Source organism: Arachis ipaensis, chromosome B8, assembly GCF_059453495.1.
Source record: "Arachis ipaensis isolate K30076 ecotype BB chromosome B8, ASM5945349v1, whole genome shotgun sequence".
Classification (NCBI taxonomy): Eukaryota; Viridiplantae; Streptophyta; class Magnoliopsida; order Fabales; family Fabaceae; genus Arachis; species Arachis ipaensis.
Genome location: NC_142443.1, coordinates 135,488,256 through 135,512,137, shown reverse-complemented (window position 1 = coordinate 135,512,137; position 23,882 = coordinate 135,488,256). Strand labels below are relative to the sequence as shown.

General features: G+C 31.9%; 4 protein-coding genes and 2 pseudogenes across 4 annotated transcripts; 1 reads left to right on the top strand and 5 right to left on the bottom strand.

Annotated features, from left to right (window-relative positions):
* Positions 1 to 812: 812 nt before the first annotated feature.
* LOC107611640 (protein FAR1-RELATED SEQUENCE 5-like) lies at positions 813 to 2,108 on the bottom strand (annotated as a pseudogene).
* Positions 2,109 to 5,570: 3,462 nt separating this feature from the next.
* Positions 5,571 to 6,263, bottom strand: LOC148549950 (uncharacterized). Its single transcript, XM_088495867.1, has one exon. The coding sequence runs from the start codon at positions 6,261 to 6,263 to the stop codon at positions 5,571 to 5,573; it is 693 nt and encodes a 230-aa protein (XP_088351993.1).
* Positions 6,264 to 8,002: 1,739 nt separating this feature from the next.
* Positions 8,003 to 9,277, top strand: LOC107612806 (histone deacetylase-like protein). Its single transcript, XM_016314558.3, has 2 exons — positions 8,003 to 8,214; positions 8,302 to 9,277. The coding sequence occupies exons 1-2, from the start codon at positions 8,120 to 8,122 to the stop codon at positions 8,669 to 8,671; spliced, it is 465 nt and encodes a 154-aa protein (XP_016170044.1). The 5' UTR covers positions 8,003 to 8,119; the 3' UTR covers positions 8,672 to 9,277.
* A 1,924-nt stretch (positions 9,278 to 11,201) lies between these two features.
* Positions 11,202 to 13,865, bottom strand: LOC107612805 (uncharacterized). The gene is made up of 3 exons (XM_016314556.3): positions 13,260 to 13,865; positions 12,521 to 12,565; positions 11,202 to 11,670 (listed from the first exon to the last, which is right to left on the bottom strand). The coding sequence occupies exons 1-3, from the start codon at positions 13,712 to 13,714 to the stop codon at positions 11,613 to 11,615; spliced, it is 558 nt and encodes a 185-aa protein (XP_016170042.1). The 5' UTR covers positions 13,715 to 13,865; the 3' UTR covers positions 11,202 to 11,612.
* A 719-nt stretch (positions 13,866 to 14,584) lies between these two features.
* HCF173 (high chlorophyll fluorescence phenotype 173) lies at positions 14,585 to 20,362 on the bottom strand. Its single transcript, XM_016314554.3, has 13 exons — positions 19,530 to 20,362; positions 18,363 to 18,575; positions 18,049 to 18,253; positions 17,819 to 17,894; positions 17,581 to 17,716; positions 17,346 to 17,450; positions 16,760 to 16,840; positions 16,032 to 16,121; positions 15,831 to 15,896; positions 15,475 to 15,531; positions 15,299 to 15,376; positions 15,169 to 15,216; positions 14,585 to 15,042 (listed from the first exon to the last, which is right to left on the bottom strand). Exons 1-13 carry the CDS (start codon positions 20,091 to 20,093, stop codon positions 14,971 to 14,973), a joined length of 1,791 nt encoding a protein of 596 aa, XP_016170040.1. The 5' UTR covers positions 20,094 to 20,362; the 3' UTR covers positions 14,585 to 14,970.
* Positions 20,363 to 21,454: 1,092 nt separating this feature from the next.
* On the bottom strand, positions 21,455 to 22,487 carry LOC110262420 (sesquiterpene synthase pseudogene; annotated as a pseudogene).
* Positions 22,488 to 23,882: the final 1,395 nt, after the last annotated feature.

Genomic DNA, 23,882 nt, shown 5'->3' with positions numbered 1-23,882 from the left:
ACATCAAAGTCAGTTATGGTAATGCAAAAGCAAAAGCATAAACATCATAACTGCTGGTAGCAACTCTATGAAGCTAAACTACCATTCAATTCTTATGATTCATCATAATTCATAACAATTATAAAAAAATTGACATCTAAAATTATGTAACATTATATTGAGATCTATTCACTAAGTTCCATGTTGGCACTTGCATCAAAACTTCTTATCCAAACTCTTCTTGTTCTTCATCATAATCTTCTTTAATATCAGATGTTCAAAATCTCTGCAAACAAAATATTGATCAATCTGTATCCTTATTAATGAAAATTATATAATTTAGCATTTTGTGGTACGCAAATTATTGAACTAGTTATTACCATTTCTGCATCTGCATCCAAGTCTTTCTAGAAAAGGTTCCCATTTATGTCATGAGAAGTTGCACAGTTAGCATTGGTTTGTTGAATATCCTTTGCTAATGGACAAGATTTTTTATTGTGCCCTTCCATGCAACAAATACCGCGTCATTGTGGTTTTTGTTTCACGTTCTCACCTGGACAACACTTAGATCTACAATTTTGTGGATTCTTAGAAAAAATGTCATTCGAACCATCAACTTCAGCACCAACTTGCTTCTCTTGTCCATCCTCAATTTTGAAATCTTCGATTAGGCTTATAACAGTATCCCGAATAAGGTGGAATCTCTCCTTCCTTCGACTAGCAATATAGGACAGTTGCCGGCACCAATCTATCAAGCATCCATATTGGCTCAATATTATAGAGTCCTAAGTAAAGTCATTTGAATCAAAAGTGCTTGTCTTGGCATTCTTCAACTACCTTGTCAACACAAGAGACTTTGGCAGCTCAAGGATGTTAAGAAACACCAACACACAAACTATATACTCACATGGAATTCTAAAAGATTCTATCCTTAAGCATGAACAATTGAAATTCGTCATTTCGTTATCAATAGACACCTCCCATGAAGTATTTAAACTTCTATATTTAGATATTGTATAAAGCACAAATGACTCAAATGCCTCATCTTGTACAACCTTCATTCTTGCAGGCCTAACAAACATTAGTCGAAATAAAATAATATCTCTCTCGTGTATAGACATTTGATGCAAACCTTTCTAAAGGTTCCAATGCTGTTTTAAGTATCGGAAGACCAAATATGGAAACATAGTCAGCTTCAACCTCCTTATATCATATGTAGGTTAGTAGGTAAGACATCAGTTAAAATGCTTTATGAATTCAACCAAATTATATTGCGATTTAACATACTTCGCAATAATAGAGTGCAAACTTTCGCATCAAGAAGTTGTCCTAAATCCTACAAAAAGCTTGCCTTGAAAATGTGTAGTATCTTACATATGCCTTTTCTCATACATGTCAATAATCCAATTCTTTTAGCTATACTAAACTCCTCAACCATCTCAAACCACTTTTACTCAAACTCGGTAATCTCATAATTTTCTAGCATACACTTCTTAAATATAGATGTGAATTTTGGGTTTCCAACATTACTTGTGACGTTCCAAATGAGGTGTCAAGCACATAATCTATGATGGACATTTGGGAATATTACCTCAATTGCAAACTTCATTGATGTTTATAATCACAGATACAGGTGTTTTTTTCTTCATGGCTGCCAATAGTTGTTGTAACAACCACACGTAGACATCCTTACTCTTATCAATAATTAGAGCACTTCCAAATACCACTGTTCGGTTGTGATAATTCACACCGGAAAATACTATTATCGGACACAAGTACTTTTTCTTCTTGTATGTCTTATCAAAGGCAAGCACGTCTCCAAACACTTCATACTGTAACTAGCTTCTTCTAGCACACAAAAATAAAGCTCGCAACATCCCTTTAGCATCAACTATGTGCTTATAATAGAGGCAAGGATCTTCATCTTTCTGGTTTTTGAGGTATCGCAATGCTGCTCTAGCATCACCTAGGACATGACATCTTCGCCTAGCAATCTCATTATACATATCCCTTAAGGTATAATTAACATTCTCATAACCACCTGCTTGATTAGCTAACATAGCATATATATGGGGCATGCTAATGCCTGCATCCTTCATATTTATTTGACCAGCATCAGCTTCTGTCATTTTTCTATATGTAGGAAGAAAACCAATTAACCTACGATAAAGAGATTTATGATTGTGCGAGTGAACAAACAAAGTCACATGTCATCTTCTGGTGTAAGCCACAAAATGAACTACAAACCTAGCTAGGCAAATGAGTCTTAGATTTTAGCTCCCTTTTTCTGTTTTTCATATTATAATATTTCTTTGGTCTAAATCTCTCACGAGAGAAGACAAATAATTGCTTCACATATTTTTCTTTACTATTTTTTCAAGACTTACTTTTCCTAACACCAAAACCAGTAGATTTTGCATAATGGTAATAGAAATAATGCTGTCTGAAAATTAGAAAAAAGAAAACATTTCATCTCATGAGCATTTCTGTTCAGAAAATCAACTATGACAATATTTTTAATATTATCTATTTGATATTCTTCATCCATTTAATGTGAAAAATCGTTTCCATCAAACATTGCTTAAAATTCTTACTGTGACACTCTGGATTTTTGAAAAAAATTACATAATAATTTATCTGTAATTTATTATTTAATTTAAAAAAAAATATTTTTCTAAAAGTAATTAAATTAAATTTAATAATATTTTGAGTTTAAGATCTATTAGAATTTTAAGTAATTTTTATTATAATGAAATACTTCAAAAAAAATAAAAGAATTATTATTATTATTATTATTATTATTATTAGTCCATTATGTATATATAATGGAAAAATTTTCAACGAAAACATTTGGGAACAAAGGAAAAGAAACATGACTTAATATATATATATATATATATATATATGTATGTATGTATGTATGTTAATGAAAGACATTATCAAGAACATTATCAAGGAACAAGCCCAAAGGTCTCACCTTTTTCTTTTCGTTGTCATCACCAAGAACATTATCAACCTCCAGGTTGTTACTGAAGGACATGAACACCAAGTCTCATTTCTAATTCCACCTAAAATTGAATTTGGGGTTGGCTTTACTGTTGATGTTAGGCTGAAAAATCTAAACTTTCAACAACTTACTCAACATAACATAAATAATGGTGGTGATGGTGGGGACATCAAGAGTGTAAAATCTTTATTGATGATGTTGCAGCCACCACATGATGATGATGATAATGATATTGATATTGTGGATTCACTTTTAAGGTAGGAGTGGAAGCTACTTAAAAGGGAGGGGGGGGGGAGAGAGGGGAGTGCGTTGGGTAGGGAGAGGTGGCTGCATTGGGAAAGGGGAGTGCATTAGAGAAGGAGAGAAGGGAGTGCCGGGGGAGGGGGAGGGATTAGGGTTTGGGTTGGGGAGTTATCAGGTCACCAGAATACGGTGACCATATTAGGATCGTGCTCGTTGGAGATGTGTTTCGACGAGTTTGGGGACACGTTTGTTAAATTTTAAAATTTTTTAGAGACTATTTTGTCAATAACAAAAATCAGATACTATTTTATAAAAGTCAAAATTTTTTGAGTAACGATTTGATATTTACCTCTATAATTATAAATGACCAATATTGAGTTATTATTATAATTAAGAAGAGTTGCAATACTAATATCGTAATAATAAGCTAATGACTATTCTGCAAATAAAAAACTTTAATTATGTTGGACAAAGAAACTATGGACTAACGTAAATACCATCGAAGATACAAATGGGTGACTGGATTTTCTTTTAACATAAGGAAGTGTTCGGCGTTTGTGGTAAAATTTTGATAAATCAAAAAGGGAATAGAACTAGCATAGATTGTGGACTTTGTGGGTTTAAGGAATGTGAAAGTGGGGGTGTGACTCCAAGGCTGTTGTAGATATTAATATCAATAATCCAGAAAAATTTTTAAAACTCAAATACTTTGATTAAGGACATTAGTAGGTGGAAACAAAGAAATTGGCAAATTTGTTTTGTGAATATCTATAAAAAAGACAACAAATATACAGATTGTTTAGTGTGTAAAAATTTGAATTTAGACTCAAGATTCTATTTTTAGAATATTCCTCCTAAAAAATAGTTAAATTACTAATAAATATAATAAGCAAAAGACATTTTTACCTCGTTTATTCTCAGTATAATTTTTTTTTTTGGGACTTTGGCCCGTTTATATACCAAAAGAAATGTTAGTCTTCTTTTCTAATAGGTCATAAAAAAAGGGACTCCCAAATATTAATTCTAACCACGACTTCTTTTATTTATAGTATATTTTGTATTCAGGATTTTATATAATATATTGTTTTGTTTACTTTTTCAATTATATAAATCTAAAAACAGAAAGCACATTAAATGAAATAAAACATTTTTTTTCCAAAACCACAAAATACCTAATAATCTCTTGGCATCTTGTTAGGGATCCATTAAGATTTGAACATTTCAAATTGAAATTAATTAATTAATTAATTAAGTTATGCAAAATATACGAAGTTGGTGTATTAGGGATGTAGAGAGAAGTCTAACTTCTCAACCCAAGATTCATGGAAAGAAGAGTACACAAGTTAGAATGAAAGGCTCCTTAGATGGCGACTTCTCTGTCCTCTTCTATGTGCAAACACGGCAAGCATTTGGGAGAACAACCACGTTCCTACCATGAAAAATATTTTTAATTAATTATTTTTTATTTCTATGGTTTGTAATTTTATTTAAAAATATTTTTAATATTTAATTTTATTTAATTTTATTTTTAATATTTTCAATTCATTCGATTTTGTTCTTAAAATTTTTTATTTGTTTCAAAATTATCTTTACTAAACGTTTTTAACTTTGTCCCAAATATTTTACATAGAATTAATATTCAGAGATAATTTTGATACAAACCAAAAATATTACGGACAAAATTGAATACAATTAAATGTTAGGGATATTTTTTAAAAAAATGACAAATATTAGAGACAAAAAATATATTTTACCTATTTATAGATAAAAACAATAGTATCCGTAAATAATTTGATATATTAAATTAATTTTTTAATAAAATAAAGGACAATTTATCATAATAAATAAATAAACCTCCAAATTTATCACAATACACATTTTGCAAAATGGATACCGAAATACATTTTTTTCATAAACTATGTAAATCGCGACAAGAGTCCTGCGATTTACGAATGTACGTAATCCGCTACAGGGGTGTCGCGGTTTACGTTCCAAGCAAAGCATCACATAATCCGCGGTAGGGGTGTCGCGGTTTATGCTTTAGTGTGGACTAAGTTCATTTTTCATGGAGGATAAGTAGTTTTTGGATGAAACTTTGGTTTGCATTTTTTATGTATGGCGCAACATAGGTTGGTGCTTTGATTTAATTGAAATTAGTCTCTTGAACTCATAGAATTACCAACAAAATTAGAACACCTTTACTCAAGAGAATCACAACGACATAGAGAATCGCTAACAATAACCACGTCACCGTAAAACGAACAGTAGGTACAACTAAAACAGGACAAGAACACAAATAAGAAAAGAAAAATGAAAGCTAATCATGACGACCTAATGACACCTATGCCTCGGCACTGGAGGCGGATCCTCGCTGAGGGCAAGTCCTGCGAGTGTGTCTTGTCTGTCTGCATAGCCCACATCGCTTCGGCCGACTAGTATCGGCCTCATCCATGGTGTTACGGATTCTTGTTGACCTCGGTCGCCCTTCTCTGGCACGTCTCATGTTAGGATCAGGAACGATAGTAGGACCGGTGCACGATGGCCACAGACCCTCTGGAATAGGGGGCAAAAACCCCATCAGGTATACGCTGAACACCTTACTCATGGTATAAACCTCATGGACGTACATAGCCCAGTCTAACCGGGACTGAGCACAGCATGCAATCGCATTGCAGCACGGGTAATGGAGAGCTTGAAAGTACCTGCAGTCACAAGTGCGATCTCTGAGAGAAACCCGATACGTCCCAAGCGAAAAGTTACCGGTAGGAGTCGTCTCAGCCACGGTATACTCAGACTGATGTCTGTCAAACAGAGTAACCATGAAGCACCTAGAATCTTTCAAGTTGCGCTCTATCGCCTTGACCAGCGCTTGGCAAAACCGTTGGCCTGATCCCAATTGTGCCTTTGTTGTCTGTCCTCGGACGACAAAAAGCTCTGCTAACCTCCCATATGTGGATTTCACAAGTGCAGTAACTGCCAGATTCCGTGTCCCCTTCAAGACAGAGTTGACACACTCTAATATGTTCGTCGTCATGTGGCCGAAGTGTCTGCCTCCATCCGGGTGTTGGGTCCACTTTATCGTACTCAAGTTGATTGGCCCAATCACACATGGCCGGATTCTCATTCCTCATAATATCAAACCAGTAGTCAAACTCAGCCTCAGTCTTGGCATACGCCGCATTCACGAGCATCCGCCTTGCATCCTGACCCTTGAAACTGAGAGCAATGCAACGTGTCGAATGCAATATGGTCGATATGCAATCTGAAATTTTCCAGAAGTATTGCCCTTGTATAATCCTTGGCCTCCGTAGGTGTGTGCCTCATCCGGTTGTTGACTCACTGCTTCCACGTTCAGCATCGAGGAATGGGGCGATTGTTGGTGGGACCCAGAACTGGATGGCCCCTGAGGTGCAGGTGGGGCCATCGGAGTCTCCTCCTCACTATCCCCCGATATGTGATCGGACTCATCGTCCGAATCATCTTCCCACATTGCATCCTCAACATGATCCGGCTCACCACTACCAACAAGACCAGTAATCAAACTAGGTGTTCTAGCTAACCGTCGTCGACTGAGGATTTGGCGCTGAAGCCCTGGAACTGTCAACACGGTCTTCCAACTTGGCAAACAACTCATGTATTCTCATCTCCGGAAAACTCCGCCAACAATGAAACAAGACCTCCATGTCTTCATCCGACCCTATCACAAATGTTTCATACTGCACACCACTTGACACGACCGCCATCGGAATCTTGTAGAACACCTTCTTCACCAACTTGGCCCCATAAAACCCTGCCTTTTGCAATATGTTCCTCTTTAGATCCGACAAAGTATCATTCGAACGGATAAAAATGCTCAGTGGTTCTTTATCAGTGACTTAACACCATGCCTATTACTTTTTTTTTTATTTTACCAAAGCAGTGGACTAGACCCAACAAGCTCTCTTCACTATCCATTTGTGAAAGTGTGAAAATGACTCACCTCAAATGCCCCACTCTCTATCTTGAGTGGTATATATAGGCGAATTTGACAAAGCATAAACCGCGACACCCCTACCGCATATTATGTGATGCTTTGCTTCGAACGTAAACCGCGACACCCCTGTAGCGGATTACGTGCATTCGTAAACCACGGGACTCCTGTCGCGGTTTATATAGTTTATGAAAAAAATGTATTTCGACATCCATTTTGCAAAATGTTTATTGTGATACATTTGGAGGCTTGTTTTTTTATTATGGTAAATTGTCCTAAAATAAATATTATTTATGTTTTAATTATTGTCTTCTAAAAATATTATATGTATTTTAAAAACTAATCATTAAATTAATTACTATAAATATATGTATTTTAACTCATTTTATATAAAGTTACTTTAATGACTAAATTTTAGTGTATACATCACATAATTAATTATTCATATATAAAGATATTTTTATATAATTATATAAGTGATGATCAACTTATTTATTTTGTATAGGATGTTATATGTATCGAATAATTTATCATTTAATATTGAATAAAGCAGTACAAATCTTATTAAAATTACATTCAACATTTGATGAATAATAAATATGTTGTTAAATATTTTGCACGGAAAATAAATACGACAGATATTTCTTGTTCGTCAAAAGTTGCCGTGATGATTTGACTAACATCCATGCACCGCTTTTTTTTTTCTTTTTTTCTTTTTTTTTTTTTAATTTTCTATTTACCGATTTATAAGATATAAGATATTTATTTCATCTTCCTCGTATACTATATATGTACATATATAGGCACCTTTCTCTTTAAGTTACATTAATTAAGACTTGATAGAACACAACACCCAAAAAAACAAGAAAGGGATCAAAGGAAGGAATTGATTGAATCTTGAATCTTCAAATTCATAAGATATGAGAACGAGTTGTTTCCTCAACCTTCCCATTCCAACTTCAAACCAAGCTCCAAATGCTTCTCTAATCCCCATAAAGCCACCTCAAGTTTCATTGTAAGTTTTTAATATATTCATATCTATACACTTCAATTCATACAAATATATAATAATATAATTTCCTTCTTGTAATATAATATAAAGGGTGAAAATTGAAGGAAATTGGAAGAGACATGTTATGGTGGGAGTGACATTAATAGGGTTGGAATTGATCATCAATAATTCTTTATTGGGTCATGAAGCTTTTGCTGAGGAGATCATGAAAAGTAGAGTGGCATCAAATAACTCATCCTTAGTTTCTTCGGTTGGCAGCGGCAGCAAATGGAGTGAGAAAAGGGCATGCCCGCCTTGGCACGGCAGCTCGCTGGAAACCATCGTTCCGGAAAATCTTCCGAGGCCGGCGGCACGGCGGAGGTACGAGGCCGTTGGTTCCCAATCAAAGACGGCGCCACCGCTCTTGGTGGACAAAACTAAACTAAGAAGCAACAACAAAGAGAGTTGCTTCTCTATGTGAAAAACCGAAAATTGATCAAATAATTGTTTTAACATGTGTGTATACGTAGTTATTATCAATTATATTGTTTGTCACTATAAACATTCATCTCGTAAAGATATGTTTGAAATATCCCACTAAAGAAAAAATCTGTTTCGAATATAATTTAAAAGCAACCTTATATAATCCTTAAATATTTGATTAATAATAATTTATATCTATATTTATAAAAATTTTATATACAAAAAATATATAATTTATACTTATATTTATTCAAATTTATACACATAAATAAATATAATTTATATTCATATTTTTTAGAATTCATAACATAAATTAATAAAATTTATTTGTTAAAATTATTTTAGTGTTTGTACTGATCAAATAATAATAAAAAATACTAAAAATGATTAATTTTCAAGAGTTTTTCTTAATTTAATGGTAATTTAAAATGAATTATGAGCATACTCAAATGTTTAATATTGCAATTTTCCCATAGTAGTAGTACTTTGTTGGATGTGTGTGGGGGTTGTTCATTGTAGTACATGTAGATGTAGTACAAATTACGAATCCCTTCTCCCTTCATTTGTACTACCCTGTTTTATTTAGAGTTGTTCTATTCTGTTCTGTTTTGTTTTGTTTCCTCTCTCTTTTTCAGTTGAATATCATTCTCTATCTTTTCTTTGTTTATTTTTGTAGATTTGACTTGTTATAAGGTCCTTAACATTCGAGTTTCCAGAGGTTAAAACTTGAGACGTGTTACTATTTTTTTTTTAGGAAAAGTATAGGTAACAAACAAGATTTTTGAACAATGTGTAAATAATGTGAATTAATAGGGTTTTAAAAGAGTAAATTTAATTAGTAGCATTAAATTAGGGTGTAGTGTATTTTCATTTGATTAGTAGTTGTTCATATTGTTCAAAATTTTTATTGTCTCCCTAGCACTCCCCTTTCCTATATCACACTGCATGTGGCTTACTTAAAATATCACTAGTATCTTTATGTGAGGATGTTTCTTTTATCTCATTTGAGTAACAAATAACAATTAGGAGGTAGGAGGTTTCCATTACAACTTTATATTCTAAATTTGGTCTAATTTGTTATGTTTGGAATTTTTTTTGGAAATGAGTTTTGTAGCAAAAACTGCATTGAGAGTTGTTTTGATAGTTTATTATAAAGTCTTTATTTGGATCCTTAATTTTAAAATGATTATTCACACAAAAATATTTTTACGTAAAAATGATAGTTAAAGTATTATTGTATTAGCACATATTATATTTAGTCAAATATTTAATAATTTTTTGTTATTATTTTAATATAAAAACATCTTTATGTGAATAATTACTTAATTTTAATAATCAAACATCCTAATTTATGCTAACGATAACCCCATTGATGGTGTCAGAGTTAGAAGATTTCGAATTGGATTAAGAATTTAAGATTGAAGGGATATATAACGTAGACAAGTAAATTACTATATTTAAGAATTTACTATCAATTGCAACTCCAATAAAATTACTCTTGTCACAGAGAACTATTGTGGTTAAGAATTTATTTTCAATTCCAAATATCCAATGAATTTGTTCTTGTTACAAAGGATATAGTTACAAATATTCTAATAATACTTTGGACAACTGAGACTCTAGGATAATATTTAGTGAATATTTAAAATGGTTTTTGAAATTATATTTATATCTTAATTTAATTGTTAAAGTTTTAATTTATTTAATTTGATCTTTTAATTTAATATTTGTGATTTATATTAGTCTCTCACATTATTTTTATCACAAAACTGTTAACGACGTGTTGATAGTTACCTTGTTAGATTTCTTAGCGGCTGTCTGAAATGATAATTGAATTGAAGCTTTTTTTTTACTTCAATTTACTCTTTACTAAATATTTGAAATCCTAATTCTAATTTCATTTAAAGATTTTAAAGGTTTTTTAAGGAGTAAATTAAAAAAAAAATAAATTATCACATCAAATAACTGTTAGAGAGTCTAGTGTAACATGCGTTTTGTGACAAAAACAAGATCAAATATCAAGTTGCCGGAACCAAATTTGGTAAATTGAAACTCTAAAATCTATTAAGGTGAAAGTGTAATTTCAAAAATTAATTTGAGTATTAATTCGTAATTTATAAAAGCATGTTTGGGTGTATTTTCTTTTTCTTATTCAAGAAAAATCTATCTTGAAAATCAACTAAAATTTTTTAAATAATAATTCAAAACTGATTATTATTATTATTATTATTATTATTATTATTATTATTATTATTATTATTATTATTATTATTATTATTATTATTACATTAACCACGTAAAATAATTTTTATTATTAGAATATACAATTATAATATTTTCATAATGTCGACTGTTAGTATAATGACTAATTACAATCAATTTTCGAGTATATATAAACATGTGTGCGACAGATCATATGTAATGATAATTTACATGTTTTTTTTTTTTTTTTCTCACTCATAATGAACATTGCTGGAATATATGATGTATCTTATAAAAAAAAGGGAGTGCTAGGAAGACAATAAAAATTTTGAACAATATGAACAACTATCAATCAAATGAAAATACAATTAAAAAGGAGTCAACAAACAATAATTACTTAATTACAACGAAAAAAAGTCAGGATTACCCTAACAACAACAGAGCAAGGAGGGGAAATATTTGGACCAAACTCAGATGAGTTTATTCACACACCTCTACACTGGCCAACGAATTTGAAAGGTTACCAATTTTTTTTTTCTTTATTCTTCTCCCTCACCCCAAAAACAAAAAGGTGGCATGATGTCCTTATAGAGATACGACCTTTTGATAACTATTCTTTCATACATTAACATGAATAGGTAAATATAATTACGATGATTAAGAAACTCAGCTATTTTTAGAGGTCAGCCTGTTTTCTTTATGAAAATTAATTTGAATAATATAGAAAGTATAGAAATTTAAGGTCCATCATCAGCATCACCTATCAAATTACAAATGTCCGAACATTCCACCAGACTGCATAGGAAAACACATGAACTAATTAGTTGAATAGTTGGAGTGTCTACGCAAGGTTCTAAGTAAAGATATTAATTTTAAAAGTTAAAGAGTAAATTTGTATTATTTTGGTCACTAACGTTTGAATTTACAATCAAGAGAATCTTTAACTTTTTTTTTTTTAAAATAGTCCATAATTTGTTCGAAACCTTTCAGTATCGTTTTTCTTCCAAAATATTTTACTTTTTAATCTCATTAACACTACTCCAACATCAATACTACCATTACCACCACCATAACAACAACAATAATAACAACAAAATCAATAATCAAACCCACCACCAAAGCAGCAAGAACCCCCAAGTTGGTGGTGGTGATGGTTAGGGTTAGGGATAGAACAAAATAAAAAAGAAAGACGATGAAGGATTGGTATAAAATTATGAGAGAAGAATGAGGGTATTATTGAAAATAAAAAATTTAAGGACTAATTTAAAAACGTTAGAAACTGTTTTAACTTTTAAGCAATAAAAAAGCTTAAAGACCATTCTAACTTCAATATAGGTTCTTGAAAATCTAAGTTGCTAAGAAAATAATCTATTAAAGTTTGATCATTGCTTTGTAGCATCCGAAAGACAAATTCTGTTTAACATTATGCTAATGTGTCAGCAAGGATCAATCATCAAACTTAGCTTGTAACTCCTCTTAATTTTGGAACATAAAGATGGCTCTAACTTTTTGTGTTACATTGTCAGTAATGAAGTTTAAACTGCTCAAAACCTTCAATATTGTATTCTATTGATCCTAGTGGTTTAGCCGGCACTAGTTGACACAATTCATAGCATATGTATAGATAGTAGTTGAATTCATTTACCAGTATTGACGAGTTCGAAAACCTTGCTTGAAAACAACCAGAGGCCTGAAACATTCAAATTTCAAATAGTATTTAAACCACTATAATCAATATTGGCTCAAAAAGAGAGAGACAGAGAGATCTTAACATTTTATCTTTATATTTTTCTTGATGGAAAGAATTAAGAAATTAATCTCAAGATTTAAGTGAAACTATTTCATCACTTTTTGCTATATCTTTAGATCAATACCAAAACAAGTACACCAGGCCAATGACTAATCCGTCATGGATCAAAACTCCATTTAAGGATTGTCGCTGGCTAATGGATTACTACATGCACAAGGTGGGATTTGAACTCCGACACTTGGTTAAACAAACTAGTGAGCTAACCACTAAAACAACTCAACTTAGTTCCTGATTATAGAATTATAATAGCAAGTTAACAACTCAACATGTTAATACATGCTAATTGGTTAAACCATTTCTATTTTCTAGAACAACAAAAGTTTAATTTTAATGCACTGAATTATACTGTTTAATTACATCTATTTTTTTAGATGCGGTCAATATAAAAAATAATTATTTTTTATGATATAACATTACGCAATTACATGATTGAATGCTCGTGTAAATCTAATAGTACATTAAAATTAAATTCACTTAATAATTTGATAAAATTATTTAATATAATACGTGTCTAACAAGTTAGCTATCCTTTGGGTAAAAATGTTCAAAGGAAAAATTTGATTTGCTGATATACCTTCGAACGTTAAGAGGGCCTTCTCCCGGAGAACCGTCACCACCACGAATGCAAGTTGTGACGCACTTAATTGTGCAAGATTCCGCTTTCCTTGACTTGGGTCTCTGTATCCTCCCTCTCTTGCAGTCTTTCTCCGCCGCGCACTCACCGGAAAGTGTCTGCGGTATGTTCGACAGAGTCTCCGCCGGTTCGCCAATCGCGTCAACTGCCGCCATTGCCACAGAAGCCATAACCGCCGAAGCCGTAAGGAATCCGATGAGTGCTCCGCTCATCGGGGGAGAATTGACGATTCTTCTGCTTTGGATACTGCTACTACTATTCTTCTTGGAACAGTTGCAGCTGATGGCGGTGCTTCTTCTTCTTCTTCTTGTTGTTGATGTGCCATAATCTCGTAGGAAAGGCAAAGAGGAACTACAAGCAGAGTGGGGCGATAAACTTGGGCCATAAATTTGCATTATCTATCTTTTCTTGCCAAAATTTCTTCTCTATTCTATCCCCACAATTTCTTATATTAAATTACCATGTTATTTTTTTTTTCTTTCTAAATGTTCCACTATTTCTCTAGTTCCTGCATATTTAAACGTGAATATTAAAAAGAAAAATCATATTTCAACCCATTGTTCTTTTTTTTAAATCTAATTTCGTTTAGCATCCCATTGTTTTTATCTAATAAATATTCCATCTTATATGCATGTGTCAAAATGCACAATCTTCTAAACTGCGAAAAATAATAAGATTATAAAGTGAATTATTAATCGCCATTAAAATTATAACTTCTATTATATATATGTTTTACTGTCTTAATTTGATAGCAATCACTTTACTCCTCATTCAAGCTTGATCTCATCTTAATATCAAATTCCTGAAGTAACTTTATTTGTTTCAATCAACAGTTATTCTTTTTTTTTTTTTTTTTTCCTAAAATCTAGTGTGGCTCTTTCAAGAGACACAAAGTCCACAACCATCATGAATGCATGTCCTCCACAAGTGTTGTGGTGAAGCCTCTCTGGCCCTCTCTGTGCCATGAAAACTAACCAGGGAAGTTAACGAAAATGGGAACTATATTTGCACAACTATATTCCATGTAAAAATCACACGAGAAGCCATCAGATCATGTGACAAGCTGAATTTCAATTTGGTTTAGAACTGTCCAATTATTATGCAACCCATTAATTGGCAGTGATCCGATAACAAGACAATCAGAATTCACAAGCTTATCCTCTAGCATAGCCCTCTCTTACTTCCATTTGTTCGTGATCCTAGTGCTCATTCAAGAGATTATATTATTAAAAAGGGTTAACCAACAATAATCGAGACGGGATGCCTTTTAGCAAGGTTTTCGCAGTTTTGATTTTTCCCTTTACTTCAGAAGCTGTTACAAGAATTACATCCAATGATCCAAGAACTCAGTCTGTACATCTTATCAAACAAGGCTCTACATATCCATGCTTTTGTTTGCATAATGCATTTCATCTATTGACTATAGGAAAAAAGATTAAATTTTGGGTAGAATATGAACATACACATATACATTAAAATCTAGCTTTCAGGCTATGTTTGGTTGGAGGAGTTAAAATGGTATAACAATGTTCATGAATGAGAGTGTAATTTATAAAAATTACACGTAGAACTCATCCACAAAGATTTTCAATCCACTCTTTATCCCCAGGCAAAACATAACCTAAAGTATTTTGTATTCAACTGGAGGTGATTAGGTATTCTTCTCCAAGACAGAAAGTGCTGGAGTGAGATAGTTATTTGCTTTGTCAGGCAAGTGTGCAACCTAAGCAAACACAAATTAAAAAAAGGGATGAGTTTGCATGAATGCATACCAGATCATAAAGAAGTACTTTTTTTTTCTCATTATATTTCTTTCCAACACACATGATATTAACCATTGTTCACTTACCAGCTCATACAGCTCCTTCCCTTGCTCAGCAACATACTCATAACAAACCTAGGCAAGGTTAAGACTTCAGTTTAGTTTCTTTTGGCTTAAGCCTATTCTTATTCTTTTTAGCATATAGTGTTATACTCACATCAAAACTTTTGTTTCTAGCTGATGAATCATGTAGTGCTTTCACACATATATCAGCCACATCGGCGCAGCTGATGCCCTGGATATGCATTGGAAAAGGTATAGGCTTATGCATTGGAAAACGAAAAATAAACTCAGAAAAATACTTGTATCTGATATTTAATAGAATACACAGACCTGAGATATTCTATTTCCTTGGTCAAATATTAGAGCACGCTGCCCACCAGGCTCCTCCTGTCAGAGAATCTGAATGTTAGACAACAAGAACAGAACAGAAAACTACGATTATGACTCCACAAACTGAATGAATATGCCGAACATCTTTCAACATTACACTTTTTGTTTAAATGCCTATAAATAGACCATTTCGTCTTCAATTCTTTAATTTCAATTTGTTTCTTTACCTAACTTCAGTTCTAACTCCTAAGACACTTATAGTGTTTCCAATGATACAATTAAGCATATGCTAGAAACCCAGAAGCCATTTGGTAAGCTTAACAACTATATCCTCCAATTTGCAACATAGAGTTCACCTCGAGGGGTCCGGGACGAACTATTGTGTATCCAAGACCAGATCTTCTTAAGGAGTCTTCCCCTGCCTGGACACATTCAACAGTGCTCCATAATCAGGTATAAGTCCTCACCCAGGATATATAACTAAATAATTAAAATATAAATAGAGAAGAAGAAAGTCTCAAATAAATCCCAACAAATACTCAAGGGATGGAGCTAACCCTCTTGGCTTTAAGAACCTGCTCCCGTCTAGAAGGTTCAATTCCTAATCCCGAACATGAAACTAGAACAAAATCGGTTTCTTGCCCAGTCTGCAGTGTAACACACAAACAAAAGATTAACACCACACAAAAAGGAATAATCACTGTTAATGCCGAATATATATCATCAAGATGCCTTATTAAGCACATTCAGCTTGCTGGTTTTTCTGCTTTCAAACAATGACATTTATGCTGTGCAAGAATTTTTCACATAGCTAACATGACAACAGACAATAGCATGATACCATGCACAGAACAATTATTTGATTAGGATCGGTATAAACTCATGCAACTAATGTGAAACATACAATTGGGCGCATGTGCACTCGTGTCAGTGAGGGAGCGAGTGTGTAAGAGAGAAGTGAATTTTTGAGAGCACCATACAAAAGTTCCATATTGCGAAAGACAGAAAATTCGAGGCTTTGATAACATTAACTGCTAAGACTAAGACCCATACTGTTGCTGGCATCCTTGCCCACGAATATAACAAGAAAAAGAAATTTGGACATCATTTATCCGGTTCATTCATCTCAAGCAAGAAGTAATAAATAATACGAATAAGCTCTACCATCGGAATCTACAAATAAACAAGCTTTACAATTAGCATACATTGAACATTAGACATGCACACAAATCAACATTATTGTTCATGCTATATAATGAAGAATAAACTGTAGTTCAACACTTACAGGCAAGGCTTTTATATATTCCAATATAAGCTTAAAACTTCTCAAATCCTGTTTCGTTTCAGCATTTACTTCGACAGGCTTCTGAAACAATAATGAATATAAAATGAGCAATGGGTGAAAATATTACCTACTTTGAACAAACAAAAATTAACATGGTAAAAAGACAGACCAGGAATAAAATAGAATTAAAAAAGAAAGGAGGGAAAGCTAGAAGCTTTCTTCATTTCTCTTGTTTGTTGCCTTGTGGTTTCTCACAGCATTAGTCTTTCTCTAAACTAGCTTCTAGCTTTTGGGGAGAGAGTTAGGTTCACAATGTAACAATCTTAACCCCATCCAAAAAATCTTTGTATTTTCTTCTCCGTCTAAAAAATTTCTTCATCTATAGAAAAAGGTTGTAGAATTTATTTAGTTTTGGGACAATATCATGCTTTTTGTCCAATAATGTAATGAACAAGATTGTGATTTGTCAGTGTAAGTACAAGAGAAGGAATCATAATATATGCACAAGAAAGGGATTGTAAATCTATCTACATGAAAAGATGCAGTCAACATGTGTAAATTAAAATTGCTCTTGCCAAAAGGAAACCTGTCTTCTAGGCTCAAAGCGTATAGTCAATGTATGTATAAGGAAAGGGTCCAATGGTGGATCGTCTGGTTGCACAGGCCGGAATGATGAAAATGGTACTCTAACCTGCCACATAAATAAAGATAGTAAACAAAAGCTATAACTTTACCTATCATGACTTAGAATTCAAAGCAGGTTAATAAAAAAAATGTAGAATCAATGGACCATAACTTCATTAGAAGGCAATGATTGTTACCCTACAAAATCCGACTTTTGTACTAATTCTTGCAAAATATAACTTGCTCTGACTTGGATCCGCCAATGGACCAGCCTCGAGAATTAATACATAGGATCTTCCATTTCCACCAACAGAAAGAACCAGACCCTCATATCTAACAACATGACAGATTTTGACTCATTATACATAAATCAAGATATAAGTTTATATCTTCAGAAACACAAAACAAAATAATTATTTATTTGGTGTCCAGTACCTGTCAAGAGTGGAACCTAGAGGTAGAGAAAGCTTTTTGGACAGTTCCACAAATCCTCCTCTAGTGAAGACATACCCTAAAAGTAACAACAAAAGAATATATAGGGTCAAAACTCAAAGGAGAATTTTTGGACTCCCTGTTTACACTAAAAGTAGTAGCGTATGAATCTTCTCTTGTAAGCAATGCAGCCAAAAATCCCAGCTAAAATTATTCATTAAGATCCACCATACCTGAGAAAACAGCCTCTCCATTCTCAGTGAACTCAAACTTAGCATCCATCCCTCCATCATATTTTGTGGCAACTACATCCTGGAAGTAAGTTCCTTGTCGAACTTCCCATCCATCCAATGAAGACGGAGATTTGAATTTGGTAATCACAAGCTTGCTTTTACTGCTTTTACCAGCACGCAACTGGGCCAATTTATTGTTGTAATCCTGAAAATCAAATATAAGCACTGATAAATAAACCACAGTAGAGAAGACATGCTTGCATACAGGCAACACCTTGGCATAAGGGAAGAGATTTTAAGGAATTGAGTCACACCTGAAATGCTTTACAGAGATTATAAACTCCTAGATGATCAACTCTGAAGAGATCACCTGTAATGGTAGAGCGGGCAGTAGCACAATAGATTATTTTATTACAGCCTTCTACAGCAGCCTTGAGGGTTGCCGGATCGCCAACATCCCCAATCACTATCTCAACCGACCTTGGGAGCATGTCCACTACCTCCTGATCTGCTTTCCTTACCAAAGCCTTTAATGCAGAAAAAGAATTAACTGAAGTCATGAAGCAGAGCAAGACCAAAAAATAGGCCAAATCAAATCAAAGTAGACCAATTTATGTCAGACAAAATCTAAAAGCAATTATCAGCAATGATGTTCCACATGAGTGTGTGATTTTATAGATATTGTTCCACATTTTCCTTGTTTTGCCCTCATATTATACATATATACAAACACAAATATTGCCACCTGTTATCTGTTTGTTCGTTTTGGCTCAATACATATATCATACATCACTAGCACTCACTGAATGTAATGGATAACGTTAGATAGCAGATTGTATGAGCTAGAGATATATTATACGTACTCACCTTTGTCATCCACACCAAGCCAACACACCTTTTCTACCATTCGACAGGTGTGTGGGACTCATCTCATGTAGTCAAATATACATTCCAGGTTAATGCTCACTTTGGTTCTTGTAGGAATACGCTTCAGTCATTTTGGTCTATGTAGGCTTTGATTGGTCAAAATAGTCTCTGTATCTAGCAACATGAGTCAAATTAGTCTCTTAACATGAGTTACATTAGTCCTTGAGAGATCTTCAAAAGACTAATTCGACTCATGTTGCTAGATACAGAGACTATTTTGACCCATCAAAGCCTACATAGACCAAATGACTGAAGCGCATTCCTAGCGGGACCAAAGTGAGCATTAACCTTATATATATATATATATGACATAATTGGATGCCCATGGAAGGCAGCTTTACATGCATAAACAAACATTGTGCTGAATGATCTCCCTACTTCACATCATTACTAACACAGACTTCCATGCAGTTGTGAAGTTGGATAGTTAAAAACCGTGACCATTCTCAACTATCAACACGAAAAACAACTGCACGGTGAATTTACACATCCTAACAATCCTAATATATACACATAACATGACTCTAAGTGGAAAAGATTGAGAAACAATGCACCTTGACAAGGTAACCTCTGATCATGAGCTTACGGACCACAATGCGGCCTATGCGACTTGTGGCACCAACAACAAGAACAGTAGTGTTCTGTGCACCGGGAATAACGAACTCGCACATCGGCCCCTCCCTTATGAACAGGGTTTCTTCATCGTCCGTACGACTTGTCCTGGAAATCTGTCCTAACCCCGAGAATTTCCTCCAAACCTCATCGAAAATCTGCCGCGACTTCCTTCCCAGTCCCACCGGATTCACGTCGTCAAGGCTAAGTTGCAATCTGTTATCATCATCCTCGCCTTCTTCGCCGTCGCCGCCGTTGCCGTCGTCACTTTTCTTTCTCCTTTTTCTTTTGCCGCTGTCTTCGGTGCTCTTGGCGGAATCGGAAGGAGGAGAAGCCCGTGGAGCTAGAATCAACCGAGTGTTCCTCTTCGGTCTCAGAGAATTAGAGCACGTGCTGAAATGCGTTTTGGAGAAGGCGTTGATGGAAGGTGCTAGAAGCTCCGAAGAGAATCTAGTGTTTGAGTAGAGAGCAGTGTTAGCGGTTGTTGCCGCCGCGGCGCTACTCATGATTCTTGGATTTCAGGTGCGTGTGTTTGTTTGTTAGTTAGTTAGTTACCGTTTGGGAACCGGAAATTGTTGCGAGAGGGAACAGTGTGATGTACAGCAAAGAGCAATAGATGTTGTTTGGAAGGTGAAGGTTGTGGAGAGGAAGGTAAGAGAATTATGGACCACATGGTATGGGAAAGAAGAAAGGAGGGAAAATGGTGACTTGGGTGCTTCCACGTACACGTCTCTATACTCTTTAGTTGCAGCTCGGACATATGTTTTTTTGGATAAAGATGGTAGGAAACAGCAAATTTTATAATTTATAATTATCAATTAAATATTATCAATATTTTTAATGATTTAAAATTATATTTAATAATATAAAATTATTTTTTATTAATTAAATATTGATCAAATTTTAACAAAAATATTGATCCTTTAAACTTTCTTTTGGATGCAGTTTGTTCCACCCCAAGTCTTTAGAGGGAGAGGCTTAGTTTCATAATGTTTAATATTTATTTTTAATAAATTAAATTAAAAATAATTTTTAATAAGTATCATTAATAATAAATATATTTAATAAAATATTGTTTAAAATTTAAAAATATTATAATAAAAATTAATATAAAAATTAAATTTAAATATTAATTAATATATAAAATTATATTAAATTTTTTAATTTTGATAAATACACGTTATTTTTTTTTAATTTTACCTTAAATACCTTTAAAAGTATTTTTATCTTTAAAAGTATAAGTACATAATTTTGTTAATTTACTAAATACAAAATAGAGAGTTTGTGTTTTTTAAAACCTTTTCAAAAATTTTATCAAACTAAACCGAAATCTTTCGGATGGAAAATTTTAATTTTTAATAATTTTTAATTCATTAAAAATTTTCAAGAATTATTAGACTAGTTTTTTTTCATCTTCAATCATATTTTAATTATAAATAAATAAATTCTTAACGAATTTTATTATAAGATAATTAAATTTTTAAAAAATTATTATAAGATAAATTAGTTTCTTTAAAATAACAAAGAGACTAATATATTTGATGATAATAATTTTCAAGAATTTATAAAAAATAAAAATTCTTTACAACCAAAATGTTTAATATTAAATTTGCTCTTTTTTTGTTTTATTGACAAAGTAGTGACTAGTAAAACAGAGGATTTTAGTCTATACTCTATAGATAACAGGCCAACCACACAGGATTTTAGTCTATACTCTATAGATAACAGGCCAACCACACAATAAGTGTTATATTATAGTATTTCTTAACCAGCAAAAGGTTGTAAATTTTATTCATACAATCTCTAAGTGTAAATAACTGGATAATTCAAAGGATAATATATTAAATAAGAAAATTCTCCTCCCATTTTATTGGCACCGGATCGACAAGCAAAGCTTGATGCATTCCTTCATTTTCTCTTTAGCATGAGTGTAGCAATCTTCATCTTTGTACATCACATCAATAAATCGTGCCATGTTGACAATACGCATTAGAACCATCACTGGAACTTTGATTGGCTTGAGGCATTCCTCATTTATATTCTTCCAAGCCTCTGTAACTCCCTTTTGTAATTCTTGAATGGCTTCTTCTTTAGATATATCATATTCTCTCATATAGCATTCTAAGAGTGGGACAATATGTTCTCTTTCTTGTTCAAACTGTTTAATATAATGAGATTTTAATTTTTAAAATCATTTTTACATGATTAAAGAATAAAAAAAAACATTCAAAAAAATTATTCATTAAAATCAGTTATACTTATAATATGAAATTGAATTTTCAAAAATACAATATGCACACAAAAGTCATCAGCACTATATATTGTTGTATAACAAAAATTAATATTTAGAAGGCAATAAAAACAAATTTAAAACAGTATACATTTTTATTATTATTTTACATTTCTTAATTATTGTTAAAATAAATGGATAATTTTAAATATATATATGTAATTATAAAAGTTACATATAAAATTTTAGATATTAAGTTAAATAAGATAATTTTAAATTATTATCTTTCTAATATTATTTTTTATATATATATATATATATATTAATTTATTTTTAATGTATATTTTATATTTTAATATATATTTTAAACGAATAACTAATTTGGTGATTAATTTTTGTAATTGAACTTTTATGTTGTGTTTTGTATATTGCACATAAAATATACCTCACTAGAGACTATGTCATCCATGAACCTGCAAACAATTGTGGAAGCTATAACAATTTTAGGTTTACTTGTTACCCATTTGAAGATGTCTTCTATAGCAATATCTCCTATGCCAATGTAAGAACTTGTCATGTGGAATGGATAACCAGATGTTAATGTTGATATCTGTATGTACTCTGTTATTGTTGGTATATACGTGTTATTCAACCATTTAGTCTCAGTCATATAGGCCTGAGTTGCCTCCTGAAACTGCCATTTGTATTATATAACAAAATCATTATTGATGATAGTGTATTTGCAATGCTGTGATGTGATGAATTCAATTATTTTAGTAAGGATAAACACGCCAACCACATAAACAAAAGAAATTAATGAATATTTAGACTAATTTACAATTAGATTGTGAAATATATCAATTCATAACTGTCCAATTTGTTCCACATACATAAAAATTATATATGAAAATATTAAGTGAATAAGTTATTTTTATAATTAAGTTTAATTAATTTTTTTATACTTCTATTTTAATTTTTTAAATTCTTTTTTTTAACAAAAAATTTTTGTTATTAATCTTTAAGTTATTAGATCAATATAATTGAGGCAAATTCTACTGTATAAAAAAAGATGCCATTCTACATGTATAAAAATATAATGTATACTGTAACCGTATGATAAGTGTTTTATTAAGAGATAGAATTTGTCTGTCTATAAAATTACTACAGTATAATTCTACGTGATGAAACTGATAGACGAATATAATAATGGGATTTTTTTTTTACGGTATTCTTCGGTTCAGCATGTTAAAGACTAATTTAATTTGTTGTAGTATTGAACTTTATTTAAGAGTTTGTTATTGGCTAATAGATTGCTGCATACACAAATTAAAATTCGAACTTTCAACACTTATATAAACAGACTAATAAACTAACCAATAAACCAATTCAACTTAATTTAATGTGAGGTATTAGTAGTGAATACAATAAAAAGGTGAGTTTACTTTATTAGAAACATAACATCCTTATAAGGTATATATTAAAATAGATGATTTGTTATTTATTATAATTAAATACAATAAATATAGATTAATTTAGTTAAAAAAAATATTGTCTTATAAAAGAGTGTTTTTTTATTTATTTTTTTTAATTTATTAAATTCAATTAATTATAATAAATTAATTATATCAATTAATTAATTTAATAAATTATTTTTTGATTTATTTTTTAAAATTTAATAAATCAAATCAAATTAATTATACTAATTATTTATATCAACTAAATAATTTAATTAATTTTTTAAAATATTTTTATTTAATTTGTTTTATTTATTTAAATACATTAATTATAACTAATCAATTATTTAATTTTATTAGGATAAATATCAAATTCTATTTCTAATATAAAAATACAAAATTTTATTTCTTTCAAACTTGGCAAGGCAAATCCTAATCTACCACATATTAAAACTCAATTTAAAGGCTGTCATTAGCTAATGGGTTGCTATACATACAAGATAGAATTTAAATCCTGATGCTTATTTAAACAGATTAATAAAATGACTACTCAACTAACCTAAATTGATTAAGACAAATACTAATTATTTTTAACATTAAAAATATTAAAT